This window comes from Rhynchophorus ferrugineus, unplaced genomic scaffold (assembly GCF_030347505.1).
Source record: "Rhynchophorus ferrugineus isolate W39M unplaced genomic scaffold, kcgeb_rfMv2 rfM1, whole genome shotgun sequence".
NCBI classification, from domain to species: domain Eukaryota; kingdom Metazoa; phylum Arthropoda; class Insecta; order Coleoptera; family Curculionidae; genus Rhynchophorus; species Rhynchophorus ferrugineus.
This window is the reverse complement of record NW_027472580.1, coordinates 7,403,985-7,428,583: the sequence shown is the minus strand read 5'-3', so window position 1 is coordinate 7,428,583 and position 24,599 is coordinate 7,403,985. Positions and strand designations below refer to the sequence as shown.

At 31.6% G+C, this 24,599-nt stretch overlaps 1 protein-coding gene across 4 annotated transcripts in view; it reads left to right on the top strand.

Annotated features, from left to right (window-relative positions):
• Positions 1-24,599, top strand: part of LOC143203208 (transcription factor hamlet) — a 240,499-nt gene that overhangs the window by 210,355 nt on the left and 5,545 nt on the right. For all 4 annotated transcript variants that reach the window (XM_076415357.1, XM_076415351.1, XM_076415366.1 and 1 more), the window contains exons 3-5: positions 6,654-6,782; positions 6,841-6,964; positions 20,862-20,958. In XM_076415357.1, the coding sequence (XP_076271472.1) occupies positions 6,654-6,782; positions 6,841-6,964; positions 20,862-20,958 (350 nt within the window). The remainder of the gene's footprint in view (positions 1-6,653; positions 6,783-6,840; positions 6,965-20,861; positions 20,959-24,599) is intronic.

The window sequence follows — 24,599 nt, the reverse complement described above, 5'->3', positions numbered from 1 at the left end:
CTAAGATTCTAAAAGTGTGTGGGCTTCGGCAGCAGATTTATTCAAATTAAACAATAACGATAATGAAAATCGAAAGTGCAATTATGAGCGTTTCATGATTGGTATTCATTAAATAACTCATTAACACTTAATGAAATAGTGTTACTTCACGTACAGATAAGTTACAATCATGGAATTTAGCAATTAGGGTTGGATATTCAACAGTTGCTTATATTAATAGTTTGCATGTTCACCAATAGATACCGTCGATTAAAATACAAGTATGCCTAATCTGTATTCGATTTCTGTTATTCTTATTAGCGTTGATATAGATCTTACATTTTTCTTTCCAATATACTTAGTTTATCTGGCTTTGTTTTTGACATTGTCTCCGATCATACATCATTTTCTGTTATAAGTTCATTACAGATTCTTATTTCACTTATTTGTTGTGTTGTTTCTTATACTTTTTTACTAGCAAACGAGGCCTCATTTGTTGTTCACTGTTATGCCTTTTTAAAATATATTTTAAGGTCTGTTTTTATCAACGAAAGTTCATCTGGACTTGACCTAAGGTTTAACGTGGGTTCCGAACCACGGTCCTCTTCATTAAACCTACCGACTGGCCAGTGACCAACTTACAGACCATCTGGTCTTAACCAGCCTGGTTACTGGCGTGACTGGGATGGATATTCCTTGTCTGATTTTCTACCGATGCCTATAAGGACATTTACAATTACAATCATAACATAAATTACATCCATGTCTCAACAGGATCCGAACCTGCTATTTTACTATCGCAACAGCAGGAGCACCGCCCTGACGTCTTAACCACTGCGCCAAGCCGGCAATATTATATTTTTGACGTTATAACTACAATATATTTAAATGTTGGTTTCAAATTTGCTCTACCTTAGTACTATATTATTTCAAGTTAGAGGATTGCTATATAGTATTTGTCTAACATTAGGAATGAAAAAGTAATCTACGTTTTCACATTATATAATATTGCAGAAATCAGGACATTTTATATTCAGCATTCGGTTTGTTATTGTAATACCATAGAGAAATATCGGTATCTTAAATGTTGGACGAGTATTTGAAGAGAGATGTGGTTATAATTCATAAACAGATATTTTTTTTGCTCAAGCAAGATTACTATTTTGAATGATTTGAATTTAATTACCAAAACGTGCCTCTAATATTTTAAAATTATTTGTTGTCATTTGCAGCTCAATTATGGTTAATTTAAAATGGTTTTTGTATATTCATATATTATTTTTGTAAAGACATATTGAAACTTAGCATTCCATTTCACATTTGTATTTGCTTCTATTACCAGAGAGTCTAAATTATTCAAGTGAAAATTAATTAATAATTAACTTAAAATATTTTTTAAATTATTTTATCTATTATATGTCAATATATTTTGAATTATTTCTATTGTTTTCTGTAAATGTTTTAATATACTGAATTAAATTAATTTTATGATTTATATCTTTACATGAAAAATAACTTAAGATAATTTATTGACCTGTTGATGTAAATGATTCGGTGAATGATCATGGAAGATTTTGTTTATATATATATATTTTAAATTGTGAACTTTAACAATCTGCCCGTGGGCAATAGGTATTATTATATGATTTCCTGACATGTAGAATATCGTTTCAGTAAGTGATATGCTGTGCAACTTATAATCTAAATACTATTCTAACTTATTCTAAAGCCTACTCTAACTTATTCTAAAGACTATTCTAACTTATTCAGTTCGTATGGTAGTTTGCGTTTGAGACTAGGCTGTACACTGTCATCGCGCACATTTAACTGTTTGGCGAGTGCGTTCCGATGGACAAATAGTCTTTCAGAGTACTTTGCACTAACACTTCGCATTACACTCGTTATGGGTTCTAAGGGGATATTACGCTGAATCAGTTTGATGGGGATGTAATATGGGGCATGGACGATGACTCGCAACACTTCATTCTGGAACCTCTGGGGGATAGCTATGTTAGATTTACTAATTTTTCCCCACAGTTCTATACTATAGGTCCAAATGGGCCTAAGTATTGACTTATACAGCAAAACCTTGTTATCTTATGATAATTTAGATTTACGCTGTATCAGCCAATACATTTGGTTTAGTTTAAGCCCAAGCTGTTTGCGTTTTGTCACTGTATATTTTTTACATGTCAAACATCGATCAAAATGCAGTTTATATAATGATAATTTTTCTTTGATTGCTTATCTCATATTCAGGCCCTTCTAGTCAAGCTTCTTCTTCGCAACTGCATTAAATTAACTTATTAAATGTTACCAACGTGGTTATCATACCGAACTAATTGTGATTGATAATACTGTAGCATTGGTAATTTCATATATTAAGAATAACAGTATAAATAGGAAGGAAGTTAGTTCATTTGATCATCTATTGAAATAAATGATTCGGTGACTCATCATGGAAGGTTATTTTCATATGATGATCTGTATTCTTTCATTGTTTAACTCAAATTAATTCATTTTTAATTGAGCTGAAAGCTTGGTTACAGACAAAGACAAAGTATAATGACCGATTTGTTATGAAATTAGTAAAAGTGTCCTCTGAAGGTTGGTGCTTTCGAAATATCATAAAAATGATGATTAGAATTTCAATATACCAAGTGTTAACAACACTGTGGTTATAATATCGAACTAATTGTCGTTGATAATATTGTAGCATTGCAACTTTCATATATTTACGGCAGTTTTTAGTCAGTTTTTTAATCAACATTCCCTGTATATTCATATATATGGAATATAATCTCCAGCTTGTGCAAGGTCTTATGCAAATTACTTTTTACCCAGTGATTTACAATTCCATAACAGTGAAAAACCAGACTGATAAGAAATGCATGTTTCTCGGATTTTTTCTGCTACCGGCTAGCGATTTTTTCCTTTAGTTTTATGTTAATATAAATATTAACATTAACGATAACTATTGAGACTTTTCATTTTAATTTGACGCTTAGAGGCAATTAATTACTACTTCATTGTTTTAATTGAATTACATTACAGTAGGTGTTACGTAACCGAGTTTCATTGATACGGAAAAAAGCGACTGTTCGAAAAATCAGTTACAGTTATTCAAACTGGAGAAATCTCGAAACATCAAAGACTAAACACGTAATAATACGTTTTTTACGCCCTCGGTGGGGCACGTGACTATTTTCCGATATCGGGAGTTTCCTTTTCTTGTCAAATAATAAGGAGCATTAAGGCCACGAGCCTCTGGGGGTTGTCTCTCAAGCGTAAAGTCTGAAATTCAGGATGTGGTTCCTTAAATTCAATTTTGGTGTTGCGGCGTCATCCTTGGGCGGGTTTTAAAGTAATCTCGCGGAAAGGGGATTTTAAAAAACTTGGGGTTTTAGCAACACCTACTCTCATTTATTCAGTTCGTGTTTTTTGGTTCTTTATTTGTCGCAATTGTTATGATATGCCAGTCATCACTATGTCTTGAGGCCAAACCTGAAAATTACAAGTCTATCTATTAATAGTCTATCCAATAAAACAGTTAATGGACGTCATCAAGATTTATGGCGTCAAATTTGATTTTAGTTTATTTATGACATAACTATGTTAATATAAATAAAATAATGAAACAGAAATGCGGATCAATGTACTAATTTTTTAGCACTATAGTATCTCTAGTTCACTACTATAACGCTGTTTTATCTCTGCCTACTTATTATTACGTCCTGATGTTATAATTGCAATATATGTAAATCTTTGTTTTCAATTTCTTTTGTTTTGGCATTATTTTTCTATATTTTTGTTGCCCTTAGCTAGGCTTAATACTAAATGCTTGTTTTTTAACATTATATTAAATAATTTGTAATCAGCAGTGATATGCTAATCATTAGTATGTCTTGAGGCACAACCTGGGAATTAAAAGTATATCTATTAATAGTCTATCCAATAGAACGGCTAATGCACGTCATTAAAATTTATGACGTCAGCGTTACGCAGTGTTGCCGGATCACATTTAAAGTTTATTTTGACTCTGACATAATTATGTTAATGTAAAGAAAATATTGAAACAAAAATGTGGTCAAATATAATAATATATTAATATTATAGTACTCTAATCCATATATTATCGCATGATTACAGTTAATTATATAGCCACAATAGTTCTAGAATTACTTTAATATATTATAATATTGAACTTTTTTCCACACCATCTATGGGGTAGAGTTACATGCGCTTTTTTTCTTCAGTGGTAACTCAAGGTGGTCTATCCACCTAATTAACAACTGCATATCCAAGTAAAGTATTTTACTTTCATTTCAAAGCATACTTGTCTTTATAAATTTATAAAGTTCTTGTTTCCTTTGTTACTAACACTGTACATTTTTATTGATAAAATTAGATTTAATCACTGTATTCTCCCTAATACATTAGCCATATCTGTAAAACACTTAGTATGCATTTTATTCTGAACAATTACACCCATATCTAGGTACACATTTTTCACACTCCACAATACAATTTTCTGCAGCTATCCTATATTAATTACATACTCACCTTTAGTCGTTTCCACTGTGTTCATCTTGTTGTAGTAATTTGCACTATTCGTGACAATAAACTAAATTATTCTTCTTCTGTGTGTATGATGTAGTCCATCCAGGCTAAAGGTGCTATTATAAACAATGATTTTTTCCACATATCCTAACAGTTCTTGATTGTACATCCTTTGTGTATATCAATCCATAACTGTAAATATTGCTTGAGTATAACGACTCTTTATTAGCAGCTTGCTAAAAGTGGTTAAATGTTCCGTTTTGAGATATCTATTAATCGTCTAGATACACATATTGAAATAAAAAATCTCACAAGGTACAAGACGGGTATAACATAGCATAGTTAAGTATGACATATAGTATAAATATTGCCTGCCATTGTGGTAAGGAAAAATAACTATTATAAATACGTGAAACTGCAGTGTTATTTTAGCAGTTGATCTTTCCTAGTTTGAAGCATACCGTCTTTTGTTTGATCTTGAAGGACATATCTTTACATGTTCTGCTTTATAACCATTTAGGTACGTAGGTAAAACATTTCATCATACACATTTACTCGGAAAGAAATTGCTTTGATTGAATGAATATTAAAATATTAAAACGAAAAAAACTACGAACTCAACACTTGATGATTAAAGACAAACGTTTCCGTTAACAGTAAAACCCATTAAAATTTTAATTGTATTTGGTTCGGATTACTCAGCATCGTTCGTTGTATAACATCGACGCTACTAATTACATCAGTGCAGTTTTTCAGAATCGACTGAAGGTAGAAAAAATATTTACCGTAAATTAATATGCAGATTGTGTGAAATGGAGCGACCACCAAGGCCCACAGCATTCTCCGTGGGATTGGTTTCATTAGTTTTGAGATTATTTTTTAGAAAAATTCATCTAATGAATTTTAATATCTTGTCTATAGACTGAGTTTGTTCGCGTTGTGTAGGTATGCGAGCCAACTACACGTTTTCTTATTAAAATTGGGAAGAAAAGATTTAGCATGCATAGAAAAAAAATGCTAAGGTTTCAATCAACATATAATGCCAGAAGAAATTAGATGTAACAAGAAATATTAACATGTTAGACTTTTCATTAACTTCCTTTTCACCACCCACAATATAATTTTAAACCACTTTATCTTCTGTTACTATATAGAAGAAACATGTATTAGATAACATCTAATGCGAGGACAGATTGAAAGTCAATTACTTTTTGAATGAAAAATATTTTGTCTGCAACAATTGCCCGCTATCTGTTTAGAAATAGGAAATAATCGCGGGGTATTATATCTGGACAATATGCTGGATGTGGAGCAGTTGGTAATCTAATTTATAGATTTTTATATTGTCTTGATGAAACAACACTTTTTCTTCGCCAAATGTGGTTGTTCTTGCTTCATGTCAGTATCAACTCTATCCAAGAGCTCTGAGTAAGATACGCCAGTGATGATATAATCGTTTTCAAGATAATCTATATGAATGACATCATGTGAATTCAAAAAGTCTATGTTTGAGCGACAGACACAACTTAACTGAAATCCTTAACCATTGAAGTTGACTCTACATAGCCCACATAGTATTTATCTTAAGTCCTTCCTAGGTTAAGGTGATTTTGGTTATCAGATTGCCTTCGTAATATAAAGTTATACTTAATGGAATAGTTAAGTAGAGTTAAGGAGTATGTGAATGGTGTATTTCTGCATCTTCATTTTCTCCTTGTTTCTTTTGTCTTCATTTGTATTTTGAACGAAAATGTTTTATCTTTGTGATATGTTTCGTTACAGTAAACAATTTATTTCTCATTTTGTGATTTTCATGTAATTAATAAACTCATTATCAACATAATTGAAAATTGATTCAGTGTGATCCTTCCCATAATTGTATTATTTAATGTTAATGAAGTATGAATGTTTATTATTTATTATTTACTATCCAACTATTATATATGGCACTTCTTGTCAGAATTTGTTATGCTCTTATAGAAGAACTTATGCAAATTTTAAAGCTGTCACATTGATTTAAATAGATTTTTGATGAACAAATATTGAGAATGTAATGAATCACTAACACGCATGATATTTCTTTGGAAAACTCATGTAAATTTTATTATTTCCAGATTGTTACTGGTACAGGAGTCCGAGGATGGTTAGACGGATCAGTGGAGCTCCAAAACTGGTTAAAATTCATCCGAAGTATCCCGAATAAGAACCTGGCTAACATGAGATATTTCCTGATAAACGGACAGGTATATTTCGCCATTCTCCACCGATGAATAACGGTTAAATCCTCAGTCTTGTTTTCAGCTCTGGTACGAAAGTATTGTGGAAATACCCAGCGGGACAGAGCTGATTCTGGGACCCAAGGAACCACTAAATCTCCAGGATATGTTCGGCGATCACGGCGACGAGAGATCGGATCGAGAAACGAGTAAGTAAACCCCATCAAAAAAAATGTTTCGCGTGAGTCATTGGGGATAACTCCCCGTGACACGAAAATTAATTATCTTGTGATTATATTTTGATTTTCGTCCGATTGTAATTGGGGCCGAGGACCGGAAGAGGCCACGGTATCCGGCATGTGCCGTTCTGACTTCACTTGACACCGTAATTGGTCAACGATTGATTCAGATGGGGTTGTTTTCGGTGACGTTTGCATGGTTTTATTTAACGGTACAGGATATAGTAACCGAGTTGGTTCGAGACTAGAGTGGTCAAGCGTCGTTGTGAGTAAGGGCGTATTCTGGTTTAGAAATTTGAAAAAAATCGATTTTTGTGCCAACAAATTTTTTTGCCAATTTTTTTGACATTTTCGAATTTTTTCAAAATATACCAAAAATCAAAATTCTGTTATAGTTTTTTTTGATACGATAGAAGAAGGTATTGAGAAGGCTTTCAGTAAATTTCAAGTAAATCGGTTCTGTTGAACTTGTAGAATAAGCGTTAAAAGTTGCATTTTTAGATATCGCGTCACTAAAACAATAAAAAACAGTAAAAATAATTTAAATTTTCAACAACCCTCTTAAGGGCATATTCTTCAATGCTTAAGCTTTTAAAATATTTAAAAAATTGATTATTTTTCAAATTTCTAGAATATAATTTCCCCTAAAGTTTCTGGCAAAGTCATGCGCAGTCTAGATGCCGCCTCATATAAATGTGTCTGTTTTGAAAAATAATTTAAATTTTGAAAAATTTTCTTAAGGGTATATTCTTAAAGGCTTTAGATTTGAAAATAGGAGCAAAACAGTAACACTGTACTTTATACTTACACTTATAGAGAAGATTGATTATTTATTATTTATTCAGTATATACTAAGCTTCTGGTTTTGTTCTTCATTTGTTTTTCTCTTCCTATATAATGCCGGTTTATATATAATTCTAGCTCGTATTATCCGCAACCGTCCTGTTCACCTGAATTAGCTCCGTTCAGTTTTTTACTATTCCCTTCATTCACAAAACCATCTATAGTTCAGGGTTCTAACGGATTCAGATTACTGAAGTAGGATAGTTTTGTACTGGTGAGGGATCGCGTCATATCCAATAAAATAACTAGAAAGCGTAAACCAGAGGCCTAATTACTGAATTTTACTGTCGGTCTGAATCTGAATTCAACTGTCTTTTGCAAAAGTGCAATACACACAGTTAATAGTTATCAATATTTATCCAAGTTTCCGTCATTATTTCTTAATTTCTAACAACATGCAACTATATATGTTAGTATATAACATTGTTTCTAAAATATGAATAGCATCATATTTATGAATATCATCAACAATACGATTTTTATAGGAAATTAATATATTAGAAATGAAAAAGTGAACGTACTAAGAAATCTTGATTAATATTAAAACAAATTCAGAAGATTTACAAATTTTGTGTAAAACTATAGGAATTACAGTTTATCTTGAATTTAAATAAGGAAATTCTTATAGTTTTGACATGTTTCTTGTTTATTTTTTTTTCTGTTGCTTTGTCCAACTCAGATGCGTAAAAGGCTTTTTCGGAATATGGAACATTTGCTGATAGTACACTGATATATGAAAAAAAAACGATGTTTTAGTGATTTATTATACTGACGAGCACAAAAAAGCTCAGCATTGGTCCAAACTGAAAAAAAAATGGGTTCGTTCCAAAAACATTATGGAAATTTGATCCAATATAAAATAGCTACAGTTCCAAACAGATGCTTCCTATTTGATGTAGTTTTATTGTCAACAGCATTTTAAAAAATATGGAAAATCATCTCATTCTTTACCAATTAGCCACAACAAGCGATTAGCCATAATACCTCTGGCTCCAGACAATGTTATGTTTCCTATTTTTTAGATGGGTCTTGATGCATGTCTTTTTCGGTGCTGCTATCCGTGTCACTTAAAAGGTGCCACAGTTTAACCATAGAAGTCTCTAAGGAATTAATTTTCCCTTCATTCTAATTTTAATGATGATTGAAAATAGTTTGCTTGAATCTAACTAGTATTACATTTTTCTTGTTATATGGATATTTAAGTGACTAAAATTAAATTAATTCCTTGACTACAGTTTTCGAAAAAAATAAACCTTAATTATTTAGAAGGGGTGTGTTCCAAACAGAAAATCGTTTTGGTTTACGTCCAAAAGTCAGGTGTGTCGATTTGACCGTATTTACCAACACATCTGTCCTCGCCGGGGTTACGATACGCCCCAATAAAATATTCATTGCAGTTTTCCTAAAACAATGGGACGCCATATGGTACGTAAACCGCCTATCTGGAATCCATCTCTTTATTCGGCAGTTATAACGTTCCCATTTGGTTGTCACTCTTGAAAATTTCATTAGAACAAACCCCATGATTAGGTACAATAAAAAAACAGGATAAACAATTATAAATATTTTTCGGTTATCGGTTGTTGTTTTATTTTAAATTGAATCGGTACCGGCAGTCAAAATATTATCTGGAGCCCGATCAAGCGCAAGCTTTAAATCCGTCTAAACCTCAAAAGCCAATCTCCAGTTACATCTCTATTTCAAATGGTTCGAAATAAGCCCTGTACAGTTTTCAATGACGTGCGAACTGGTGAGGGTTACAACCCTCTGATTTTTTAATATACGCTTTAGGGTTTGCTGGGCGTACAGCGATGGGGATGATGTTGATAAGTGCTGTTTAGACGATTTTAAATTGCGATTGCCTTTTAAATACATTTTATAAGAATAGTATTCAAATATCTTCAAATCATGAACTGTATAACAGAAATTGTTTTACGATTTTTCGATTTACGAACAGGTCAATTGAAAAATCCCCGGCCTACCTTAGTAAAACACATTTTTTTGTCATAATTTCCTTCAAGGGTGATACACTAATTAGAGCGACCCTCCAACATTTCGATACCATTTTTGTAGTACGATTTGTCCTTTGCTTCAAAATAGGCCTCGGATTCCACGAAAATTTCTTTCGAGCGAGCATTCTTTTAAGATCTGAGAACAGAAAATAGTCGCTGGGGGCCCGATCTGGAGAATACGGTGGATGAGGAAGTAATTCGATGTCCAATTCATGGATTTTTGTTCCATTGTTTTCACTGACTTGTGACACGGTGCATTGTCTGTCTTTACGGTTTTAATAATTGTTTAATTAAAAGAACTCTTCTAAATGTGCTTTACTGAAAGTTAAACATAGAGCAATTATTCTATTATTTATTATTTGTATTAATAAGATTGAGTGAACCCATAAAAAAGGGTTTTTATAAAAGAATTAACTGTGAAAAGGTGTGTTATATGGTAAGTAACTAATTATTCTTATTATTTAAAAATTATTTTACCAACTTTTGTTTAAACTGGCCAATATTCTGTTGAAGTTTCGTTTATATACTGTTTTTGTTGAAGTTATTTCTGCAGAAAAGTGATGCGTCGATATTCTATTATTGAAGTTATTTTATTATACTATTGAAGTTATTGCCTGAGAACAGATAACCTGATGAGAGTAACTTACTATTAACAGCCATATCTTACCTAATTGAACCTTGCCTGAGGTTACAGTCCATAGGATCAGCTTAGGACCGACAACCAATTCAGAATTCATTAGAATCATTAGAAAACATCCTGTTCAATGTTAATTTTTCAAGAATTTCCTTTTTAATGTTGAAAAAAATTACTCCATTATCCTTTATTTCTATAATGCGGTTAACGCAAGTCAAACAACAGCCCTGAAAAGTAATAGACGCGTTAGGAAGTCAAACGATATTATTCAACCACTGCCGAACAATAAAAAGTCGTTCTATTATGGCCGTTTTAACCCATAAAATCGCGGGTAATTTTCCGCACACGCCCCGTACACATGTACCGTCGGCCAGGGCCATTAGACGAGAAAGGGGTAAGACCGTGTCACGGGGGTTGTTTTTACAATACCCCGCGGTGGCACAAAAGTTAGAACTAAATCCGATTAATCATAGATCAGCTGCTGCGCTTTTGACTGAGACCATCGAGTGCTGACTGGTTTGTACCATCATGTACCCCTGTTTGTTATTAAAAGTCTCTTTTTAGTTTATTAAATTGTTAATATAAGGGGATATTCTCGTCTAGACATCATTATTAAAAGTTTTAGAAGTTTAAAAATCCAAATATTGCTATAGTTTTGATTTGATACGACATAATAACATAGAGAGTAGACAGACCAAATATTGAGTAAATTGGTTCAGTAGAACTTCCAAAAAAGTGAAATGTTAGCTAAGGGAATATTCCTATATGGTTGAGCTTTGAAACTATGAACTACTTCACATTTCTAGACTAGAATATCCCTTTAAATTTGAAGGTTTAGTAGAGTTTGTATACTTTCTATAGAAATTACATCCATTAGTATGATAGCTAGATTAGTAGGAGGTATAAAACACTGGCAAATGATGGCTAGTAATTTTTAAATCTTCAGTGTCGAGAGAACATACATCATTTATACAACAGTAACTTAATGCATACCAGAAAATAAAGCCAGCTAATGTCGCTGTGACTTCAACGTAGTTATAAAAGTGGCAGATATAATGTAATAATATACCTTAAATTTCTTAAATTATATTGCTATCCTTATATTTTAAATTCTTTTATCTAATTTCTTTGGAGACATTGAACTTGATTGAAAATTTTGTTTTTAATATATATTAATCATTTTTACATTAATTCTATATTGGCGTCAAGAGGTAATGAACTTGGATAAATCTATGATTAGCAGGAAATTTCATAAATGAATGTTTAAGTTGCCTCATCTTCAATTATGTTATCTATTTCCGATTTTGATTATCAATCCATAGGCAGCGCTCGGAGACACTGTCTACTTCTTAATCTGCTATTAGTGTTGCAGGACCTCATTAAGTCTTATCGCAGTTATTCTAGTCCCAGACATTATTAATATACTTTTCTTCTTCCACTCAAAAGGTTTTGATTTCTCCACAGAAGCATGTGAGGAATTCTTTTGTTTTCATTCGGCAGACATGTCCAAAATATTGCAATCTGCATCTTTCAATTGGTTTCCTCAACTCCTCAATGGAGAGAAACATGCAGAATTTAACTTAAGCGTCGATTTTGTAGATCCTCGAACTTAAAATATTAGATTGTTGCAGTGTCTTCGGTTCGCAAGAGGCGGATTTTAGTTTTGAAGGAAATTGTGTTTCTTGCATACGTACTATCTAGAGAATCAAAAGCTCCTGCAGCTTGGCCGATTGGGTTTGTTGCGTTAGCGGTAGATATCGCTTACTTCTCCTGGTTTATTGAACTCCTGCATTTGTTCTAATTGGATCTTGTTAATATTAATATAATGTAACAGTAGGTCATCCATTAGTGGTTATTAATTCTCACACCTTGCCTGACTCTGCATGACTTTGAAATGGCTGTGATCTATATCATGAAGAATTCTACACTTCGATCAGCGAATATCAGATCGATAAAAGAGTTTGTAGTTGAATTACGTTTGTATACTACGCTACTTTGTTGAAAAGTAGTGGGGAAACTAATAGAACCATCTTAAGATGCCTGAAGAACTTCACATGAACATGTTCAACTTCCGTTGCCAAGAATAAAGGCCAGTACATACAGTCGAAAGCAGATCAAAACTTCAATCCCATGTTAAAATAAGTAGCATTTTGTCTCTATAAATACTATTTATTAATGTGGATATAATATTTCATAATATAAACAAAAAAAAGCTTCAAATTATTAATGAAGGCCTTGAGATAAAAGCATCTCTGGTCAAGATGAAGATAATCAATGATTTATCTTGAAAAAAAAGCTGTGGTCATCAGACTTCTTAAATAAAGAGACTCCAGTAAACCAGAAAGAAAGTAAACTAAGTCAGTTTTATTGTAAACTAGTTGGTGTTAATGACATACTAAAATAAATATAAATTAACAGGCTTAACATAAATGAACTATTTCCTTTGGGCTCGAAACTTGGAATTTAAAATAATTTCTTATTTTGTTTCGAGAGACGTCTTTTAAAAACTGGCATTATATTAACGAATCGTACATAGAAAATGTTCTGAGAGCAGATCCAGATTGATAAGGAGATAATTCAAAGGGTCAGGGTAGAGCTCAACTGGGAGTTTGACCGTTACTATAGCACATTTCTAAAAGTACGCCCTTAAACGTATTAATTTAGTCGTACATGTTCGGTACTGATTTAAACTGTTTGAATATTATGAGATTTAATTTTAAATTTAAATTGCTTTTCTTATACAAACTTTATCGTGACAATCAAAAAAGAATTATAAAATTTGGTGCAGTGTTTATGAAGTTATGCGTACATTTGGGTGATTCATTGTAGCTTTAGCAATAGTTCTGGGACTTTAAATGTTGTTATGATTTGTCCAATGCCTTTCAACCGAATATATATGTTGTTTATGTCTGGAAATGAATGGATGAATGGTATTAACGATGATCTAATACTTTCGTATTCGATTCGGAAGGATAGAGTCGTCACACTTCTCGCAAACAATTACAGAAAAACATCATCATCAATCATCGCTCGAAAAACTAATCCTTACGGTTCACGTGCCAGTTCCTGTACCCGAAAACTAACCCCATCTTTTATCGCAATTATCTCAGTTATTATGACGCAATGGCGACGCTAAAATCCGTGACTTTTCGCATCTGTCTCGTGCGTCCGCATTTATTATTCCTCACCCCGTGCATTAAGGCCACGGCGATGCAGTGGGAGGAGGAGGACCTTAATAAATAACGATTCTGACGTGTGACATCTCCATTTACTACTGGCAAAAGGGTGAAAGCATCCGATCACAATAGATGTGATAATCCGGTATTGCTAGGGCACACGTGACCCGTTATTATAGAAGGCGTTTTTCTTTCATTTTTCTTTTGGTTATACGTGCAAATAAAAAAAGGTTACGCCACATCAAAATGTTTCTTTCGTCGGACGATGGTTGTTCGTTTAAAAAAAAGTTCATTCCACATTGAAAATGATTTTTTTAAATCCATTTGACGTTAGATATGATTTTAGTGTAATCTATAAATTTCTAATGATAGCACATTAATACATCAATAAGTATTTCCCAAAATAAATTAAAATTAAACTACTTAAGCCAAAGTTAAGAGTAAAACTTATACGCTGTACAAATTCGTGATGTTTCGTTCGCTTCAATCTTCTAATTTCCTGCGCGTCATGCAGTAGCATGTATTGCTTCCACGTTGCTGCGATTTAGTAACCTTAGTTTATATTTTAAGGACATTTTTGGATAACTTTCGATTTCGAGGTCATCGGGCAATTCTTCCTTCGTTACGTAGCGATGAGCATACTAAAGTATTGAGCTATTAGTTGGTTTGATGTTTCAGTTCAACCCCATATTTGCACTCTGTAACTCCAAATAGGTTGACTAATTAACTGATAAGCTAATATTTATGATTTTAGGCCAAGTTTACTTAGTCTGCTTTGTCTCTGTATTATGCAGTTCAGTTAATGGAGCTCTGAAATGTTACTCTAGAAATTGTCATTTTATCATCAAAATTTTAAACTATTCTATTCAAATTTGAAAAACTATTATTTATTGTTTTCTCAACTTCTCACCTTCACTAAAAAGTGCTTTTGTTTTAATGAAATGATTATAGAAGATAAACATTTGACAGCATTTAATAAATATATTTCAGGGCAATTACGGATTATTTCTAATCATGACAATATCAACTTTTCCAAATATATTTTTTGGGCGCTCATAATATCTACTTAATCTGCTATATTGTTATGGTTTACCACCTAGTGATTTTTTAATTTCGCATATTACACACAGAATAAAATTCGTATTTAATTAGTGCAATCCCTTATCTGCACAACATAAGTCCTAATAGGTTCTCTAATTATTTTAACCCAAGCTGGGAGTATATTTCCATTAATCAGTACATTTTTTTTAATGAAAATCGGAATTGTTACTAACTGTTGATATAATTTATTATAATATTACTTATATTTCCACAGGAGAAAAATTCTCTAGAATGTGTCTTTAAATAAACGAGTTAGCTAATTTCTCTTCTAAATTGTGAAATATTTTATTCAAATTTGAAAAACTATTATTTCTTATTTTTTATACTTTTGCTTTTTCAAAAACATTTTTTTAGATGTTCAAAATACCTATTTAATGTGCTGCATTCTTATGATTTACTACTTAGTGGATTTATTTTTAATTTCGCACATCAAACACAGATTTAAATGTGACATTTTTGTATTTAAAATACATAGAAGAAAAAATGTAAAAATTTAAAATACATGAAGATCTTATAGACTTGTAAAAATTATATTTATGTAACACTAAGAAATATAGAAATAAGTGTTTTTTTTTATTACTCTTCGTGAGTCCACAATCTGCCCTGTTGACAATAAGTATTTCTTATGTCTATGTTATATATACATGGCATGTAGAAAATCACTTCATTCAGCAATCTTCTGTATAAAATATTATCTTAATTAATTAGTCTTATTCTAAAGCTTACTCTAAAGTCTACATATGTCCAGTAATCAGATCAAGTGGTGTTAAACGTTTTAGTCTACGTACTTCACATTCATACGAGTACATTGAGATGCACTGACACTCTTTCGAAATACTTCACACAAACACGTTAAATTACACTCGTTATAGGTTTTAGAGGAATATCGCGTTGTATCACTTTATTTGAAATATAGTACGGAGCATCAACGATGGCACGCAACACCTTATTTTGGAACCGTTGAATGATGGATATGTTAGATTCGCTAGCGGTACCCCATAGTTGGATTCCATATGTCCAAATAGGCTTGAGTATAGACTCATACAGCAATACCTTGTTATCTAATGATAACTTGGATTTGCGCCCGATGAGCCAATACATTTGATATAATTTTAGTCCCAGTTGTTTCCGTTTAGAGAGTATGTGCTTCTTCCAGGTTAGGCGTCGATTTAAGTGCATACCAAGATATTTAACATGTTTTGCTTGGGGGAGTTGACGACGATTGATATTCACTGGTGGATATGTTCTTCTACGCAGGGTAAACGTTATATGCGTGGATTTTGTTTCATTGGCTTTAATGCGCCATGTCTTCAACCATAATTGTATTTGCTCCAGGTGGGTTTGTAGGTTTATTGATGCTGTGACTGGATCTTCATGGGATGCTAAGATTGCTGTATCGTCTGCATATGTTGCCACAGTAGTTATTTTTGTGGTGGGCAGATCAGCCGTATACAGAAGATACAGTACTGGACCCAGTACACTACCTTGCGGAACTCCTGAATATATGGGATTTAATTCGGTATGTTCATCGCCTTGATTTACAATAAAATGTCTGTCAGTGAGATACGATTTTAGTAACTGATAGTCCGGATGTGGGAGAAGTTTCTTTAGTTTAACCTGCAAGCCCATTTGCCATACTTTGTCAAAAGCCTGAGATATGTCCAGAAAAGCAGTCGAACAATATCTTTTGGCGTTTAGGTCAGCGTTTATTTTGTTTACAAGTCTATGCACTTGTTCTATAGTCCCATGCTTACTGCGAAAACCAAACTGATGTTCTGAAATAATTTTTCTTCTTTCTATTATATAGTTTAGTTTTTTTATGTAGAAATAAGTGTAAACAAGAAAGATAAGATAGAAATTGATGAAAATATAAAAACAACCCTCATATACAACGTAATTTTTATTGGTACCTCGGCCAATCACTTAGTCTCAATAAAAACCTTGATTTAAACAGTACAACGTATCAATTATTTTATTAATTTGTTTATCAACTGTTTTCGAAAACAAATTTCACCTTAATTAAATTATGGTAAAGTCGGTTTCTATTAACTCATCCGTGAACTTGACTGTTCCGACCTGTGCCTGTCTGTAGGTACGATGAGAATGAAGCACCTGTTTTCGAAAAACCATATTGTCCAGGAGTGAGACACCAGTAGGTGGTACCGTTTGGATTCGCCTATTTGCGTGGGAACGTACTGCAATGCGGTTCATCAACGTCAGTTCTCTTTTTTTTGGGTTATCTCATATTTTTATCAATTATTTTGCATTTAAAGGTAACTTTTAGTAAACAATTAAATTACACAATTTTGTTTAAATATATATTGTGTTTGAGTGTACATTTTTAATACTTTCATTAAATATGCTCAATGCAATCTTTATTTACAAATTATTTTTTTATTAATTTCTAATGGTTCTTTTGTACTTGCATCAGTTTTTCGTTGTTAGGAAAAATTATTAATTAATCGAAGGGTTTTGGTTTTTTTGAGCGTTCGATTACTAGTTATGTTGATATGTTAACTTCTACCTCATAAATCTAAAAAAATAATATAATATTATGTAGTATAGTTATAGAATTCAAAGAATCTTTCAAAAATATGTTGGTAATTTAGTATATAAACTTAAAAGACATACATTTTTACAAATACTTCTAAAATTATTTAAATATTAAGAAGTATATTAAAAACACTGACAAAAACTTTTTGCAGACATTTTATTTAGCAATAATATACGTAAAAATAAGTACTACCTAAGTAAAAATTAAAAAATATATATAGGATGGATGTATTTTATATCTCGCGATTTTCGTTAACAGACGCTTATTTAAATCAAGATCTATTACAGATTAAGCCGGTTTTGTTACTTTCAATGCAATTTTAAAGTGCTGTATATGTAGTATGTTAAAAACACTAATTCACGACAAATAATAAAAGTATAAAATTTTGTTTAATTTTGAAGTAGATTTCTTCATTCAGTGGAAAATTCTATCGAGACACCAATATAAAATAAACGTAATGAAATCGATGATATTATACATGTCCGTAATTGTTATTAATACAAGAATCACCTTACCCAATCGCTGTCTGTGCTTATTGCTTCATGTGCGCCTTTTTTAATTGATTTATTACGTTAAATTACTATAATTACGATCGCTGTTTATTGCAAATTTGTTGTCATTGTTGATAATAAGCTCAATCACTTAATAATCGTAATATTTCTTCGAATGGGAATACATTGATTTTCAGACAGAATAACCTTTCATATATACCAGTCATTTATTACGTTTTTTTGATCATATTTACGTTATACTGAAAAAAATCCGCGTTCTGCATTTGTTTTTAATCTCTCCCAGATAGCGATAACAGTACATCGAAACCCTCAATCAGCAATTGTCTTAGAAAATCCTCTTATTTACAACCGGCCGCATACCATCAAAGCCGTCTTTGATAGTCACGATCTCAGTTCCGCTATTCTAACCTCACTTTTAGCACCGTTCGTTACATGATTTGCTTGGTCATTCAATCCACTATATAGATCAAGCTGCCGATGGAAGGAAAAAAAATGAACAACTAAATACATATTTATGCAATGGATTAGAATGAAAATGAGTTACGAGAGGCACCACTACATCGATCGGATTGAGATAATATTAAATTGTGATTTATTGACCGGTGTCTATTTTTTTCCTTCTCGTAACATATTCAAGATCGTGCAGTTATTTTTATGTGTGGTTCGTATAGACGGCATTGTATAGTAATAACGCTTTTTTCTAATGAAAACTGTTAACAAAAGATTATATAATAGTCTGCTTTATTGAAATGTTACTACATTTTTCGATCGGAGCTTGTCTGTTTTATTTTTTTCGTCGCCATTGTGCGTTTTTTGTTCGGTTTTATCACCTTGTATGGGATATTCGGACAGGGACGTTAAAAAATCATGACGACAGTTATCAATCAGGATCTAACGTCAACTTTTTCCGGACACTTGCGCGGAAATTCACCCTCCACTTCCCCAATTTTAATAATTCACCTTCCGACCCCTATTTGACACCGCTGAATAATTTGGTGCGAGTAGGTGAAAGTAATTTTTTCAACCACAAGCTAATGAACACTTAGTGACCGTTTTTTTTAACACTACATTAGCTAAGTAAAACCGTATGCAATTATATCATTAGCAATGTATAAAATTATCATCACAATGTTAAAATATTATTAAAAATATAATTAGTTATTTTTATGTCACTAAAACCAATTTTAATGAATTATGAACATGTTTTATATTTTGGGGTTTTGGATATTTATTAATCAACAGATACTTGTTTTAAATAATGTTCAATTTTAAATGAATAATAGTTAGTTTATTATTGACTCTATATTATACGACAGTTATCTTTTATATTTTGGGATTTTAATCAAATATGGTTATTACTAAATAGTTATACACTTGTTTTAAATAATATAAAATTTTTAATCAATTAAAGCTATTATATTATACGAGGGTCATATTTTATATTTCGGGATTTTAGATAAAAATAATTATTAATCAATCAAGTTATGTACTTGTTTTGAATTACGTTCAATTTTTGATGAATTAAAATTACCATGTTATTGATTCAATATTACACGACCGTCATCTTTTATATTTTGGGATTTTAATCAAAAATGGGTATTACTAAATAGTTATATACTTGTTTTAAATAATATAAAATTTTTAATCAATTAAAGCTATTATATTATACGAAGGTCATATTTTATATTTCGGGATTTTAAATAAAAATAATTATTAATCAATCAAGTTATGTACTTGTTTTGAATTACGTTCAATTTTTCATGGATTAAAATTACCATTTTATTGATTCAATATTACACGACCGTCATCTTTTATATTTGAGAATTTTTTATCAAAAATAGTAATTTCTCAACAGTTCTATATTTTGTAATGCTTAATTTTTGATGATTCGTTTTCGTTCAAATTTTCTTGTTATATAAGTTACTATACACTAGTACTCCTAAAGATCAAAGACATCTCGGAATTAGGAACAGGTATCAACACAAACCTATTTTCACTAAATTTATCCTTAGACCCAAGATCTGTCCAATGGGCAAGTATTTCTTGTGATAATTATTATATACGTGGCATAGAGATAACCTAAGTAAGTGATCCCTTGTTCGAGTCGGTTTATGTCAATCATATTTAGCTAATTGGCAAGTTTATTGGGATGCAGTGACACCTGTTTGAAGTACTTAACACTAATACTTTGAATTATACTCGTTATGGAATTTAAAGGGATATCACGCTGTATTACTTCACTAGAAACGCTGTACGGAGCATTTACTATAGTACTCAAAACTTTGTTTTGGAACCGTGGAATGATTGGTGGCTATAATTGGATTCCCTACGACCAAAATAATTTACTGCTATTGATTTGTATAGCAATATCTTGTTATGTAAGGATAACACAATTGCTCTCTGGAAAGATTATTTTCCGGTAGCTATGAACATCCAAATTAGCAGTTCTAAGAACAAGTGAGATGTGCATGAAATAAATTTCAGTCTTCCTATGACCACATTCGTTTAGCACAATACCGAAATATATAAGTCGACCCTCATATTCTGTGATGTGTCTTATTTACTAACAATCGACAATAATTATTAAAATTATGTAAAATAAATAACTGGCAGATATCATGTCATAAATATATAATACATAAATAAAAAAAAGTCAAAAACCGTGAGCTATTACTTCGTAACTCCATATGTTCATGACCGTAAACATATCATCCCCTCCCGTACCGCAACCCCGCTGATAGTAGCCGAAGCAATTATCGAAACGGGGTAAATATGTTGTGTATCGTTTCATCGCTCATGAATGGGGTTGGAGGGGGTCAAACCGAGCACCGCCAAGTGATACGGCATTTTTACTGTTTTACTTTGGGGTGGTTAAGTTAGTTTGTTAGGTGTTACTGTCAATCGAGCTACCTGTAGAGCGAGTGATGATACGATTTGTTTAAATCACATATCGACCAGTCGTTCATCGGTCAGTGTTTAGTTATTCATCGTTTATTGCTGTTCATTGTTTTTTAAATGGGATTTTTCTCTTTTAGTATCCCAGTCAAGTGCAACAGCAGAAGAGCACGAGGAAGAAGATGATAATCAAACTCGTTGTTACCATTGCGAACAGCCATTCAGTGATGTTGAAAAGTAAGTTTAATTATAGATATTTACACTATTTTTTAATTTAGTTATGTGTCGAATTTATTGGGGTTTTTCAGAAATATGTATTCTTTCTTTTTTTTTAATTTATTAGCAATTGAGCAATTAATCTTATTGAAAAGATTTTGAAGATTTTTATTTGTGGAATTTTATTCGTAAAAGAAGAATTCGCCCTGAAGAGGAATGAAGTTTCCACTCATGTTTTAATTTCACTACCATTTTTTTCGTGGGTTGGTTGGGTTATTCAAATTAGATCGAAGTAGAAAAGATTCCGAAAAATGTTGTCTTCTCTTTGAAACTTGCATCTTTGATGTGTTTTTTATGTCTATTATATGACTAGGAATAATCACAGATCATAATAGAATCCATTCAGGCCCTAGTCTCTTATTTCCTTATATATATACTCACTGTTCAATGAACAAAACATAAGGCATTCAAACTTATACTGTAGAAAATATTCAAAAATTGTTGTTTATAACTTTTCGGTTGATTCATTGTTGTTCATTCATTCATAGTATCATCTGCAAAAATAGCAACAACATTTTCACTGGATATGGATAAGTCCCGAGTGTACGGCAGATAAACGATTGGTTCCAATACACTTCCCTGTAGCTCGTATTTTCCCCAAGTTAGAATACGAATCTTCCAGTTTGACTCTAAAGTATTGGTCAGTTATATATGACTCTGCTGCTTTAAACTCTCTCTCCAAACTTTATCGAAAGGTTTATTAACATCCAAAAATATTGCAAAACTACCTTTATTTCGTTATAGTGATTTTTCTATGACATTGGTGATTCTATGAACGTGGAATGCTGTTTCCAAATTGATGATATGGAATAAAATGCTTTTTCTCAATGACTAGTTTTGTCTTTTTCAAGTTTTTCAAATAAATTTGAGCACTGTGTTCATTATACAGCTTTCGTGGTTTAGGAATCATAATTACTTTAGCCACTTTCCACAGTTGTGGTACATATTATTGTCTGAATGGAGCTTTTTTAGTTTGATGATCTTACATATGATTATTTTATTTATGGTTTTCTTGGAAGTTCCTTTAATATTCTCCTGGTAATAAGATCAAAACCAGAATTCTCTTTAGCGCTAATATTATGTTTTATATTTTATTACAATAAATATATGATATTTATTCGTAAAATGTTGTCTTCTCTTGTGGAGTCTATCCGTTGTTTTTTTATTGACAGATTAACATATACAAATTCTTATGGCTTGTCCCCTGTCTTTTCATAATATTGCTTATAGTTTCCTTCTAACTTCTAGAAAGTCATTACCTGGTTTTTTCTAAAAAAAACTATATAATTTTCAAGAAAATGGAAAATTTTATTTATTCAAAGTATTTACGATTTGATTCTATACATCTTGCCCATCTTTCATGCAAGTTATGGATGCCATTCCAAAACTGTTAAAAAGTAAAGTGATGCTTGCTACAAATGGATATTTTCAAGCAGGAAACTTGATATTTTCAAAGTAAAATAATACTATGACGATGGTACTTTCGCAAAATATAATATGTATAGCTTTGAAGCTTGATGTTAGTGGAATAAAATGTGTCAAATCATAACATTGCGAGTTAATCCTAGCGACATCTGTTGGAAAAACCGACTCTAATTTTCCGATACATCTGGTGTTATGAACATGAGATAGATTTTTAAATATTGTTTCAACATTCTTTCATCAGCTTTATTCTGATGTTCCATTACCCCATTTATCATAAATTGTGTTTCCATAATAAGTATGGTAATAAGTAATGGTAATAAACTAAAAAGTAACCAATCTATGTTAATATATAATTAGAAAATTTCGGTCATTTTGGACATTTTGCCAGATACCATTTTTCAATTCCAAGATTCCGTTTCCATTTTTCAGAATTTTTTCTAAAGTATAGTTAATGTTTTACCTTTATAAAAGTTTATGTAAAATTTATCAAATGAAAAACATCCATCTTATCTGTGTTAAATAAATCCTGCATTTGTTCTAATTGTATCCAGATGAGATTTGCAATAGCAGGGGATCCGTCAATCATCTTTTCTTCATTAATTCTCAAGAAATACGCTATTGCGTTGCGGACTCTCTCATGAAGGATACCAGACGTCCCAACATCTGTATCAGCAAATATAGCGCTGTGTTCATTATATAGCTTTCGTGGTTTAGGAATCATAATTACTTTAGCCCCTTTCCACAGTTGTGGTACATATTATTGTCTGAATGGAGCTTTTTTAGTTTGATGATCTATCATATGATTATTTTATTTATGGTTTTCTTGGAAGTTCCTTTAATATTTTCCCCGTAATAAGATCAAAACCAGAATCGTCTTTTGCGCTAATATTAATTTTTTATATTTTATTACAATAAATATATAATAGACTTTCTAGCATCCTATTGAACGCCATGCCTGTTTTTGATCCTTTTCGCATAATTTAAATTTATTTTTCAAATAATTTTGAACAGCCTCTAAAGCTGCCCAATGTCCAGTGTATAAGTTGAAAGCAGAGTGAAAAACAATAAAAAAAGAAAATCACACGCTTTGCATATCTAATAAATTCTTCCATTAGCTCGTATGGCATGAAAATCTTAACTACACAACCTGGTTTAGACCTTTTTAAAAAACTTTAGAAGGAACGTTTTATAAAATTTTCTTAAAATTTGTTAAATGAAACATTAATTTTTAATTGCTCTTATGGTGTTATTACCATTATGTTCAGTTATTTAGCATTGACACTGAAATGGAATTTAATTCTTGTTATTGATATATTTAAAATGTAATTTGATACAAAAAAGTAAACATCCAGTTAGTATTGATATTCTTTATTTGAAACACTTTTTTATCATTGCTCATTGTTTAAGAATATTTTCCACACTTTATAGGTTTTATAGGCGATTCCTCATTTGTCAATACTTTGATTTTTTTTCATTAATTATCAAGCAATAGGGTATTGCACTGCGGACTATCTCATGAAGTATACTAGAGGTGTCAGCGTCTGTATCAGCAAATATAGCGCTATGACGAGAGAACATCAGATCGGTTACTTTTTGCATAATTCAAAAGTATTTGACAATGGCACTTGCAAGACGCCTGAAGAAATGTAATAAGTTCTAGGGGAACATGTTCAGCCTCAAAAGCTGCCCCAAGTCTATTGTATAGAGTTGAAAATAGAGCGAAAAACAACAAAAACGAGAATCACACGCTTTGCTCATCAAATAAATTCCTCCATTAGCTCGTACAACATGAAAATCTTATCTACACAACCTCTATTGGGTCTAAATTGAGAAAATTCCTTTATAACAGGGTTTGGAACTTTTTCAAAAATTTTTAGAAGCATCGCATTTTTTACAATTTTCTTAAAATTTGTTAAATGAAATAAATCCATTTTCAATTGCTCTTATGGTATTATTACCATTATGTTCAGTTATTCATCATTTTCACTGAAATGGAATTTGATTGTTTGTATTGATATTTCTGAAAAATTAATTTAGCGCCAAAAAGAAAACATCCAGTTTGTATTGATATTCTTTATTCGAATCATTCCTATCACACCATGCATTATTTAACAATATTTACACACGTTATAGGCTTGAAAATGGATTTATTTACTAAATGCACAAAATAGATTTAA